Source organism: Lissotriton vulgaris, chromosome 6 (genome assembly GCF_964263255.1).
Source record: "Lissotriton vulgaris chromosome 6, aLisVul1.2, whole genome shotgun sequence".
Lineage (NCBI taxonomy): Eukaryota > Metazoa > Chordata > Amphibia > Caudata > Salamandridae > Lissotriton > Lissotriton vulgaris.
Window position 1 is genome coordinate 178002667 of NC_141694.1, and position 12895 is coordinate 178015561.

General features: G+C 48.2%; 1 protein-coding gene across 1 annotated transcript in view; it reads left to right on the forward strand.

The window, feature by feature from the left end:
- LOC147706979 (cytochrome P450 2K6-like) overlaps positions 1–12895 on the forward strand; it is a 409834-nt gene that overhangs the window by 80093 nt on the left and 316846 nt on the right. The window contains exon 4 of the mRNA XM_086926208.1: positions 6079–6239. Within this exon, the coding sequence (XP_086782334.1) occupies positions 6079–6239 (161 nt within the window). The remainder of the gene's footprint in view (positions 1–6078; positions 6240–12895) is intronic.

The window sequence follows — 12895 nt, forward strand, 5'->3', positions numbered from 1 at the left end:
GGGGCTCAGAGATGATCCTTGAGGGACGCCACAGATGACTTCGGAGGCCTCTGACTTGTACGGTGGTAGGCGGACTCTCTGTGTTCTTCCGTCGAGGAAGGAGATGATCCATTCCAGCGCCTTGTCCTGGATTCCGATGTTGCTGAGGCGCCGTACTAGGGTGCGGTGGCAGACCGTGTCGAATGCCGCGGAGAGGTCTAGGAGGATGAGGGCCGCTGTTTCTCCATTGTCCATCAGGGCTCGGATGTCATCGGTGGCGGCGATGAGGGCGGTTTCGGTGCTGTGATTGGCTCGGAAGCCGGACTGTGAGGGGTCGAGGGATCCATTCGTCTCGAGGAAGGCGGCCATCTGCTTGTTGACGGTCTTCTCGATGACTTTGGCTGGAAACGGGAGGAGTGAGATGGGGCGGTAGTTCTTGAGGTCGGTGGGGTCTGCTGTTGGTTTCTTGAGTAGAGCGCTGAGTTCGGCGTGTTTCCAGCTCTCGGGGAAGATGGTGGTGTCGAAGGATGTGTTGATGATGTCTCGCAGGTGGGGTGCGATGACAGCGTCGGCCTTGTTGAAGACGTGGTGAGGGCAGGGGTCGGTCGGTGATCCGGAGTGGATGGAGTTCATCGTGCGGATGGTGTCTTCGGTGCTGATCGGGGTCCAGGCGTGGAGGGTGGTGGTGGGGGGTGGTTGTTCGGTCATGGTGTGCGTTGGTTGGTTGTTGAAGCTGTTATGTATGTCCGCGATCTTGTTGTGGAAGTATGAAGCCAGGGAGTTGCAGAGGTCTTGCGAAGGGGTGATGTCGTTCTTTCCTGCGCTGGGGTTGGAAAGCTCTTTCACGATGTTGAAGAGTTCCTTGCAGTTGTGTGCGTTGTTGTCCAACCTGTCCTTGAATGCTGTTTTCTTGGCGGCGCGGATCAGCTGGTGGTGTTTCCGGGTGGCCAGCTTGAAGGAGGTCCTGTTGTCCGGTGTCGGTTCCCTTCTCCAGACTTTCTCGAGGGCTCGGCAGTTCTTCTTGGAGCTCTTGAGTTCGTCGGTGAACCATGGAGCCTTCTTGCTGCCGGGTCTGCTAGGCGGGGTCCTCAGAGGGGCGAGTACGTCCGCGCAGTTGCTGATCCACTTTGTGAGGTTGTCGGCGGCCTGGCTGGGGTCCGCTGAGCTGGCAGGAGGGTGCTGGCTCAGGGAGGTGGCGAGCTGGTCTGCTGTGATCTTGTTCCAGCTTCTGCGGGCGGCCTGTTGTTGGTGGTGGTGGGTCGTCGTTCTCTTGAAGGTGAAGTGGACGCAGCTGTGGTCCGTCCATTGAAGCTCTGTGGCGTGGCTGAAGTTGATGTCTGTGCTGGAGGAGAAGACTGCGTCGAGTGTGTGTCCGGCGAGGTGGGTGGGGGTGGACACCAGTTGCTTCAGTCCCAGGTTGGCGAGGTTGTCGAGCAGGGTGCTGGTGTTGTGGTCGTTGTTGTTCTCCAGATGGAAGTTGAGGTCTCCCAGGAGGATGTAGTCGGCGGAGGGGAGGGCATGCGGGCTGACGAAGTTGGCGATGTCCTCGCTGAATTGTGTGCGTGGTCCGGGGGGTCGGTAGATCAGGGTGCCTCTGAGGGTGGTGTTCGGGTTGGTGTGGATCTGGAAATGCAGGTGTTCGGCGCTGGTCAGGGTGTTGTCGGTGCTGGTCGTGAGACGGATGGTGTTCCTGTGGATGATGGCGATGCCTCCTCCCATCTGGTTGGCGTTTCGGTCCCTCCGGACGATCTTGTAGCCCTCTGGGATAGCGATGGCGATGTCGGGAGCTGACGAGGCGTTCATCCAGGTCTCCGTGAGGAAGGCAACGTCAGGGGCTGTGGCGTCTAGAAGGTTCCAGAGTTCGATGGCGTGTCTGTGGACGGAGCGGGTGTTGAGCAGGATGCACTTGAGGTGGGTGCTGCTGGTGTTCAACTTGGCGGGTGCTGGTGCGAGTCTGGTCCGGATGCAGGAGAACTTGCAGGCGTGGCAGCTGAAAGGTCCGTGGGTGCGTCGTGGTGTGGCTTGGTGGCATTCTGGGAGTCGGCCGGTGTTGAGTGCGGTGAGGGTGGCGGCGGAGTACGTCAGGCGGGTTGGTCGGGCTCTTCGGGGGCCAGGGGTCCTGGCACTGGGCGCGGTCCAGGCGCGGACGGGCGCAGACGGGCTTACCTTTGGCGCGCCTTCGGCGCACAATCGGCGCGCGCGCTATGCGTGACCGCTGCGCGTTCGCACGGTCGCCATTTAAGGCGAAGTGCGCGGGTGGGCGGAGCAGCTGGGAGGCGGGAGCGGGGAGGGAACAGAAGAGAAAGGGGCGGGGCTAATGGCGGTGGCGGGAAGCGGGAGCGGGGAGGGAGAGCGGAGGGCGGCGAGGTAGGCGGGCAAACAGGAAGGAGACAGGCACAATGCACAATGGGGGTCAGCACACTAAGAGGAAACGGCACAGAAAATACAGGCAAAAATACAGGTCAAAAACGGGGGAAAACAGTTAAGCTGACGATACACAAAGAAACAAGCACAAATGTCGGGCAAAATTCAGGTCAAAACGGGGGAAAACAGATAAGCTGACGATCTGACGGCACACAAAGAAACAAGCACAAATGTTGGGCAAAAACGGGTCAAAACCAACGGGGATCGCTCAAGGCGGCAGCAAGGCCGGCGCTGAGGCAGAGGCAGGCACTGGGGGCACACGCAGCAGCTGGTGGCCGTGCGGCGCGGGGGTGTCCCACAAGTGTCCCACAATGTGATACAATATTGCTGTAGCAACACGCTTGAACCTCTTGTAGTTTTTAGGAAGAAAAAAAAGTGATTTTTAATTCACTATCCTAATTGCAAAGGTTTTTAGCACCTAAACAATATAGCAATATTATTATTGCAATGATTTTACAGCAATATAAGGTTGAAAGGAATTGTGCTGCTATATTTTAGCTACTGTCAGTCTTGTCACACTTTATTGTACTGCTTTTTGATGAACAAAACAGTGTAAATAATTGTAATTATTCATACAATGAACATATTTTTATTTTGTTTGAGTTGGATGTAGAACTGCATGCACATTTGGTTGGTCACTCACAGTGGGTTGGGCACTGTTAGACCAGTCAGTCTTACCGTGATCTTCCTCCTGGCTTAGGACTCTGCGCACTTTACCACTGCTAATCAGTGCTAAAGGGCTTGTGCTCACTCACCTAAACATGGTTAAATTTGTTTACACCTTAGTGCAAATGTAATTTCCTTATATATTCCTTGTAGAGTGTCAATGGCCTGTAAATTAAATGCTACTAGTGGGCCTATAGCAAATTTTACCACTTAAGTAGCCCTTTAAAATATGTCCCAAGGCTGCCATTGTACAATTGTAGAATGCAGTGTAAAATTCTTAATTTGACTTGGTGATAGAACCCCCTATTGTAAGTAATAGGTTGGACGAGTACTTTTAGTTTTTACTTGCCTTGGTAGTGAAAAGCTCCTACATTTGTTTTTAACTATTGTAAGCCCTACTTGTCCTAAAGGATCACATTGGCTTGCCTTATTACATTTAATAAGTGCTAATTTTTTATGATGAACAGATACGCATGTCATGTTTTGTAGACATGATATTGTAATTAAAATCCAATTTAATAGGAAGGTCTGATATTAAATTACATTTTAAAAATGACACTTTAAAAAAAAATTGTTATTGTCCTGCCCTTTCTCAGTTGGTGCATGCAGTCTGCTCTAGGCCACATGACTGGGTGTAGGTAGCAGTTAGACTTCGCCAATTCCTTCCAGAGAGTCACACAGTAGAGGTGTGCCTGAAGGGGGCATCTGCCGGCAGAATACAGGGGTGGAGCTACGCACAGTCCCACTTGCAGCTGAATAGGCTGTGCTCTGCCTTCACGCAAAGGACTTGCAAGCACTGCATTGTCTAAGCAGCCAGTTTAGAGCAAAGGCAAGGTAGTCGGGAAACTCCAAGTACTTCAAAGAGAAATCCCTATAAATATTTCTTACATCAAAGAAGCCACACATTGTAAAAATAGGGACCTCAGACCCACGCTTCAGTTCACTGCCTGGACTTGCGGAAGGGCTCTGAGAGGACTGCCTGCTGTTGTGGCCTTCTGGGTACTTCTTAAGACTGTTTTCCTGCACTTGGAAGGACTGCATTAAGCCTGCCTTGAACCCTCAGCAGCCTGCCCTCCTGCTTAAGCCCTTCTTCATCACCTGAACCCAGGACTAATAGAGTGACTTCAAGGGCTGGTTTGCTGTCCTTCTGTTCAGAACCACAGGGACATAATGGGCTCCTACCATCTTGAACCCACACATAGCCCCAGTCAGAGTGAGTCCTAACCCCCCAAGTGATGCCCCTCCAGTCCTAAAACCATGGCGGTCATGCTAAAGGTGCCCAGATATTCAAAATTCAAAACGTGGGCCCAAAACTAGCCCCCACCCATGCGGCGCACCGGGGGATTGCCCGATGCCCGCTATGGCCAGTCCAGCCCTGAATGGCAGACTGGACTGCTGTTTTCTAATAAAGCGAGGGTAAATGACTTCGGATGTTTAGCATCCTTTTCAGTAGCATGAAAAAAAGTGTTTTTCGGGTTTGACATCTGGGTGTTGAAAAAGAGAGCGGTATCAAAAATAAAAACCTGGGTATACAATGAATAGCAAGAAGTGGTGCAGGGCCAAAATCATCTGGCCACCAGCAGGTCGACATTAGCTGTAATTATCGAAAATAAGAATCTATTTAAGTGCAGGATACCAGTGTCGCATACATAAGACTCTTAAATTATTGCTGAGAATTAAATAAGTCTCTGTCCAGTCAGAGATAGAGCGGACTATGGTCAGCATAAAGAAAAGAAATTAAATCCATCCTAATGCAGGTAGGGAGTCTATGCAAATAGTAAAAAGTGAGGGATTCCTAAGTAAACCTTGGTGTACTCCATGTGTGATGGGTTTGAAGTCAGAGCTGTATGGAATGAGCATTAGAGCCAATGCAGATTTACCAATGAAAGAGGCCATCTGCGCCAATGTATGACTCTCAAGCCATTCTTGAATAGTTCCTAAACAGCCAGGCACATAGTTGCTGCTCCCTTTTCCCTGCAGTTTGTAGACTGGGGCACCAACAGCAAAAATATCCAAGATAACCTAGCTCCCTATTCCCTTGGCTTTACTTGTGAGTTAGGTGCTGGGCGAGGATGTTATTTAAGTCCATTTTGATTGTATTCCTGTGCATACAGCCTTTGACCTACTACTTGGTAACGGGTATCCAAGTTGCAGTGCATGTTAATGTTAAAAGCAGAGGCAATGGTACACCATTGGTATGTCTTTCTTTAGGGATAAAGGGGCCCATTTATTAGAAAGTAATGCATTGCAGCAAATCACCTTGCTGCACATTACAGGGAAAGGGCAAGAATGTGCCATATTTATTATAATATGGCAGAGTCCTGTCCTTTCCGCAGCTCTGGTGCACAATGGACTGCCTAACATCAATGCTGGCACCCTTGCACCCTAGTGCAAGAGTACCTGTGTTACAATCAGTATTGTTTTTGTTAGAGAAGCCTTCCTGCATTGAAACAATCCTGAGAGGCATATTCCTTATCCAGGTGAACTTCGGAATTCTGAACACATAGAAAAAGGAAGTAACGAGGAGAAATACATTTCTCCTACTTACACCTCTCCCTCAAAGGCTCATCATTTTGACACATTCCCAGGTGTACCAGTGATGGTAAATCTGTGAATGCTTCAACATCGATGGGAGTTGTGTGAGACCATCAACTCAACTCCCATGGAACGTCTTCACAGGGCAGAGTAAATCAACACAGCGATTTGCAATGCTTTTGGTTACTCCTAATTTATCAAGCCACATGGGGCCATGTAAAGTGGCCTTGCGTGGCATGATAACTCGCATTTTAAGGGTTGCGTCACACATGCCCTACGTTGTGTGGTGCAAACGCAATGCAAACCCCTTTATTTACTTAAAGATAAATGATGAATTATTAAGTAGTTCACAGGACAGAAAGTGTGTAAGAGCAATGATTTTATACAATACATTCAGTATGGATTATTAAATTCACAGCATGGTGTCATTTAAATACGGAATCTTATATTAATTGCAATTGTAATATTCCCCAGGGAAGCCCTTTGACGTTAAGAACATAATGAACTTTGCTGTCGCTAATATCATCATATCGATAGTGCTTGGACACCGCTTTGACTACCATCATCCTACACTGCTGATGCTCACGCAGCTTGTAACTGAAAACTTAAGGTTGACAGGAACTCCTATGGTTAACGTAAGTGAAATTTTGTTTACGTTGCAGAAATCGAAATAAACACAGCAGACTCTGGGACAATTATACAACTGAAAGTATCCAGGCATCAATTTTGAACACATTTTGGGGTAGAAATTAATGCTACTGTAAGCCTGCCAAATTCCATCAAAAGCCCATTAATGCATTTGGTCAGAGGTGAAATGTGTGGAACTGTGTTATCTTAGTCTGAAAAAAAATGTCAGCTATAGTAGAACATTTTGACAAAAAAATGACATGATGCGCCGAAATAAGTTAGGAATCGATTTTAAGAGTTACATTAACACAGTAGTGGAGGCTTCATCCTTCGCAGTTATAAGGTCGACCAGCCAAATAATTCCAACCAAAACATTTCATCTATCATTTGAGGGCACACATGGCAGACCCTAATCAGAATCTGCAGATACAGACACAAATAAAATCAAACAGGGGCTCCCAACCAAAATACGTCTTGACATATCAGTGCCCAAACTGTAATGAGTGAGACAGAGCAGAAAGCAAGTATGGCAACTGCAAGTTTAAGCATTGGTGCTCGGTTTTTTGTTTTACACGCCAAAACATTTTTAAAATTTTGAACAAAAACTGAGGACGACTGGGAGCCATTTCTATCATTTATTCATCACATACCAAATATGTGCTCTCACAGGTCACCACCACATCTAGTCAGTGGTCGAAGTGGGGGGGGGGGAGTAGGGAACTGTGGGCGAAGTATCAGACGGCAGGAATAACCGAGGATTCTGTCAGTAGGTAGAGTCCGAGTTATGGCCAGAAAGATCTAATTATTCTAATTTTTAGTATTTGTTTGAAATGTCACTATCCAGTTACAGCTTTATACGTTATTTAATTCAACAATGTATACACCGGATGGTGGCAGGCGAACACATGCTCACACGCTGCCACCAGGTGACCTGCTTCCCCCCCACCCATCCCACATCTCACTGCGGCTTTGCATTTTTGCCATGACGCTGCTTCTCTGTCCCTGCTTTCGTCTCTGCCCACGGATTCCTGGCTTGGGCCACGTTATGCCCTGCTATAAGCCAGCAAGGGACAAGGAGAGTAAGGAGAGCAGGAGTGCAGAGAAAAAAAAGACAGAAAAAAAGCTTGGGATGTTTTCTTGTTTGCGGCTGGCACATAGAGGCTTCCTCACTTGGACTTGAAAGGCAAATTCAGACTGTCTGTTCTTGGAAACGCCCTCTTTTGACTTCAGGGTCCTGGCTGGTCGTTGTCCGGCTCCGGGTGCTTTATGAGGTTGCCTAATTTTGGATTTTTCTCCCCAAATCTGTTACCATAAGATTGATACTCTTCCTGTATCCTGCTGTGGCTGGCTGACTCTGACATCTTCAAAAATGATTATAATTGTGGAAAAGTCTGGTAAGCACCTTTCTTTTTCTTGCTGCGAACCTGTGGCTCTACTGGGCAGCTGGGGGTGTGAACCATGTTTGCCACCAAGGGTCACCATCCAATGGTTTTTTAGTTAGTAAGACGCCTTGGTAGTGGGTCGCCATCCTCCTTCCTAGACCCCATCAGCTTTGCCTATCATACTAAAGTATTGTTATTCATGGGAAAGCATCTAAAATGTTCAAGTATAATGAATATGGATGCCACCGGTCTTAAAAACTAAAACAGGGTGTGGAAAGTGAGCCCATATTACTATCGATGCCCGGGCTGCTGGCGCAAGTCGCCTCTTAGTTCCCATTCTGAATAGTTACCAAATAAAGAGACGGGCGCTGGAAGCAGGAATCGCAAGAACAGGATTTATTACTCATGAGGAGAGCCTGTCATTTCGGACACGAAACACAGTGTCTTTCGGGAGGTGCTCTAACAAGTTCTCTGAGACATCGCCTTTTATACCTTACAATACATTCCTTATTACAATAACGGCATTGTAAAACAAGGGAAAGACATCCCCATAATCTTCGTGTCAATCCCACCCCACATACATCCACAATAGAGGCCCTTAGCCTGCCGATAAGAGGAGGGGGCAATCACGCAGCGGAGTGTTCCGCCGATTCTTTTGGATGTGTGCGCCTGATCGTACCCCAGGGAGTGGGGAGGCCAGGATCAATAGTGGGTCCTATGAAGAGGAGTGACTCCATACAATAAGGGGCAGTAAACAGTATCTCCCGGCTTAGGCGATGGCCTCGGACCTGTGTGGACAGTCAATCGCGGAGGGAGGGTTTACCAACAGAGGGGTTATTCATGAAAGGAAAGGGGGTGTTGGTCAGGCGCGGCCGTGACTCCCAAGGACAGGGTCATGCGGACTTGTGCATGTGAGGGAGGGGGCAGTCAGGGTGCGCGGAGGAAGAGGGTCATTTGAGAGTGGGGGGGTGTTCAAATGCGCGCACGAGGGAAGCCGGGGATTTCAATGAGCGGGCAAAGAGGCCATGGTGCCTAAAATGGTTGTCAGGTACATGCGGGCATGGGCCTTTGCTGGCGGAGTGATGTGGTCAACGTCTCATGACATTCATGGTGCGCACAGGGAGGGGAATGGGAAAAGGCAAATGAACGCCGCTTATGTACATCAATTTCGTGAATTTCCACAGTCGCCGCTTTTTACATAACAAAGTTCATTTCCTAATTGATGGGTGTACATATAAACATGTGTGGTTGATGAAATAGCATTTGTCAATACTAACATATTGCATATAATCATGAACAGTTGATGTGATTGGCAGAATGCAGCACATAGGAAATTGCATTTGCAAACGTACTACATAGCATAAATGCTTCTGACTTTCTAAAAAATGTGACCAATGAACATTTTGACCAAGTAGTTGAGGGAGGAATTCCGTCTATCTCTTCGCCACAGTGTCTTTTTAGCAGTGAGCCATCACTGGTAGGCTCTAGTCCGTGTCCTTTTGTTGGCGGTGTTGAGCACCGGCGGTGGAGCTATAGGTCCAGCTCGGATTTAACCTTTCGCGTTGCAAGGTGCAGTCTGTCCTCTGCTGTTAGACCACAGTCCTGTTCCCTAACCAATCCTTTCAGTGGCGCCTTATGCTCGGCACCTATATTTCCGTGGCATAACCCCATTTCCACCTAAATGCTGTTCTTCCTTTCGGCAAAAAGTCACGTGGAAAAGAGGGTATGTGGTTCAATAGTCGATGGGAGTGAGGGCGGAGTGGGGTCAGATTTCCTGGGACACACCAAAGGGACCAAGGGAGCAAAGGATAACAAGCAAGCAGGCCCATCAATCGGGCTTGAAAAGGGGGACGGAGGCTTCAGGCACACGTGGGTTAGCGGACAGAAAGCTTCAGGACAGCCCTTCATCCTTTTGTTTATCGCGTTTGAGAGTGCTGCCTTGTCCCGTATCTTGTTGCGCTGCGGCTCCACCTTTGGTCGAGGTCGCATGTGTCTCATGATCTGCAGCCAGGCTGTGCGTCACGTCCGACCCTTCTCCTCCGATGATCGTATATCTTTGAATGGGTAAAAACAAGTTTTAGAGAACTGGCAGGAGAAGAGATTTTTACATTTGAATTCCACTCGCAATCCTAGCACCTGGGGTTATGCTCATTGGTCATAGTCAGAAGTCTATTACCATGAAGTAAGTATGTGGGTATTTCTACTGTGTTCGCACCAAGTCTAATCAGCGTTCATTCATGACACATATGGACAGAGGTCAGACTCCTATCACTTGCGTATTTCATCAAAAACTCCAAAATTGGCAACATTCAGGGGAGACTCGTCCTTCTAACCCGAGCCTTAACAGTCTTACATTTCCCTTTAGAGCTGGCTAACTCTTTCAAACAGAGCGGGGGGGGGCAATCATCGAAAGACATGGTTAAACAATTCGAGGGGCGACAGTTACTCATGGTCATCAGTTATACATCGGGAACAGCAGCTGGGGTCAATCAAGTGGGGCGGGGACGCTTCGGGCATTCGCGCTTGAGCGCAAAGGGGTGGGGCAATCTGGGCATGGGGGGGATCAATCTGGACATTGGCGCTTGTCTCTAACGAACTGAAAAATAGGGTGCCGTTGACATATAGTTCCCCTATCAAAGGCCAGATTAGGGGATCTTAGTCGTTTTACCTGTCCTTTCTTTCTTAGCCAATTCGAGTTCATTCATTTTGCAGAAAGGAGAGGTAGCAATATGGCAAGTTACAATCGTTTTAGTTTCTGTCAATTTCGCTGAACACCTTCGTGTTCAATAAGTATCCAATCAGACTGGTGCCAGCGGGGCACAATTTTACCACAAAAAGGAAGATGGAACAGGGGGACTCTCATAGAGAGTGAGAGTCGTCCGCAACCTAAACGAGCCATTCGGTACACGTATGACATGTAGAGAGAGAGGGAGAGAGAGAGAGATAGATAGAGAGGGAGAGAGAGAGAGAGAGAGAAAGAGAGACGTGTACGGGAATAGGTCATTTAGTGCGCTCACAACACAGAACAGCAGGGGTCAGGTAACAAAGAGACGCGAACAGAGGGGAGACATAAACCCATACAGTACATGCACACAAACTCAGACGAAGGAAGACAGTACATGTATTACATACACAAGAGATTCACGACAAAACATAGAACAGTTATTGGCCAAAAAGATCTCTTTCTGCATGCTGCGTATCGTTAGTCTCCTATTTATCTACGGGCTGAGCTCTTTTTACCTTTTCCTCCTCTTTCCTCTCGTTTGCTATCTTTGCGAGCATTCTCGATTACTAATACTTACACCTCGGTCAGCCGGTCAGAAATTAACCTGGTCAGGCTATTGCCCATGGTTGGATCTTAAACCACTTTAGAGTTTCTTCTTTTGGGTGAGAAGTTCTCCAGGCTGAGGCAACGGAGGGTATTGATCGGGAGAACAGTCGGACAGCTTGGCTATATCTATGAGAGTGCGAGAAGGAGGTGGTACATTTTGAACATCAACAACATTCCTACTTTCCCAGACGGGTGGTGCCTAGGTAACCCTTACCCCGGGACTTTTCCTTGTCCTTTCTCTATCTAATTAAACGTCATAGATGCACTATCTGGCGTGCTGGTTCGAGTCAAATTCCGTCATACAGTACTAACCCGTCAAGTTTCTATGTCAGTCCATCCTCCCAGTCGCTATGTTCTAAGGAGGAACAGTCATATCTAAGTCTATGTCTTTCAAAACTCGTTAGCATAAGTACTATGCTCAGATCCCCTCCTTCCCCTTTCGTCGGTCGTTCGATCATCACTCCTCCATACTTCAGCCGATGTTCCGGCGCAACCTGCAGAAGGGAGGAGAAAGAAGGGGGTGGGGGGCAGCATTCGGAACACATCAACGCGCATAAATCCGAAAATGTTTTTACCTACCACATACTCGACCTATCTCCACGGGGTGCATTCTCTACCATCTCGGCGTTTAAGCCCAGAGGGACCAGTAGTGTTTAGATAGATAATCGTCGATGGTCTGCATATCTACATGAATCACTTGATCGTGGCCTTTTAGGTCATGTGCAAGGGTGGTGGTCAAGTGGCATCTCTTTGGTATCGCTTAAGGGCGTCTAAAACACTTTCCCGGCTGCCTGCGACACACAATGTAGCTGCTAAGTATCGGGCCTTTTTAACCTTCAACCTTAATCATGCTGCATGTATTTTACTTATGTCGGTGACAGTAGCCATACATTTCGAAACTCATCAACAACAAACAACAAACGCTACGATTATATTTGCGTGTTCAAAAAACTTTAATGAAAATGTTGGCGCACAAATACGGGCCTACAACCCAGTGGGCCGGCTACGGAGCAGACTGGAACTGTGCATAAGAGGAACGAAGTCGGTGGCCATTCATTTCGTAAAGTGCAGCGGTGCAATAAAAATCGTATCGAACTTTCTTTAAGGGGCGAGTATAATGCGTGTCAAGAATTCAAGCTTTCAATAATAACATCTCATTGTCCAACTATTTTCTCAAGACCTAACGTTTATCAATTCATTGTCCAAATGCTCAATCAGTGCTTATTTTATACCAATTCATTGCTTCCAAACATAATTAGTACCCACCCTAAATCAGTTCACTGTCCCAGCACATAATCAATATCCATCTTATATCGCTTTCTTTTCCAAGCACATAATCAATATCCATCTTATCTATTTTCATTGTCCAAAAACTGCATACATATCTTGGAGCATCAAGGCTGAGCAATCAGGGTGCAACAAGGAGTTTGAAAGTCTCATTTTGTATCGGCGCCATTTTGGGCGAGGTCAGGCAGGTCCCAGTATAGTCAGAATGCCTCCACTAACTCGTGGTTGGACCAGAACCTCTTTTGGCAGTTCAAAAAGTTTTTTCGCAATGGGGTAACAGACTAGCAATATGGACCATCAGTCAAAAGTGGGGAGGGCGGCAACAATCTTTCCTACCGGGTCATTCTGGTGTTCCACCGGAACTGAACAAGTCTGTATCTTTGCTGCATTTTAGTCATTTCCAAACTGAGGCTGGCGCCGGCAGGAGTGCGCCGACGTCTCGTGGCTCCATCGGAGGACGGGGGCGGGGGGCGCCTCGTGGAGAGGTCGGCCCCCCCGGCTCTTTTAGAATCTTCAAGGTTGAGGAGCACAGGGCGTGTGCCCGTCCCGGGAAAAAAACCCGCTTTTTGATATGGACCCTCTTCAAGCAGGAGCGTTGGGGTGTCGCTGGAAGCCTCCACCTGGAGGGAGGTGGGGGAGGCTCGTTCGCGTCGCCTCCCCCTTC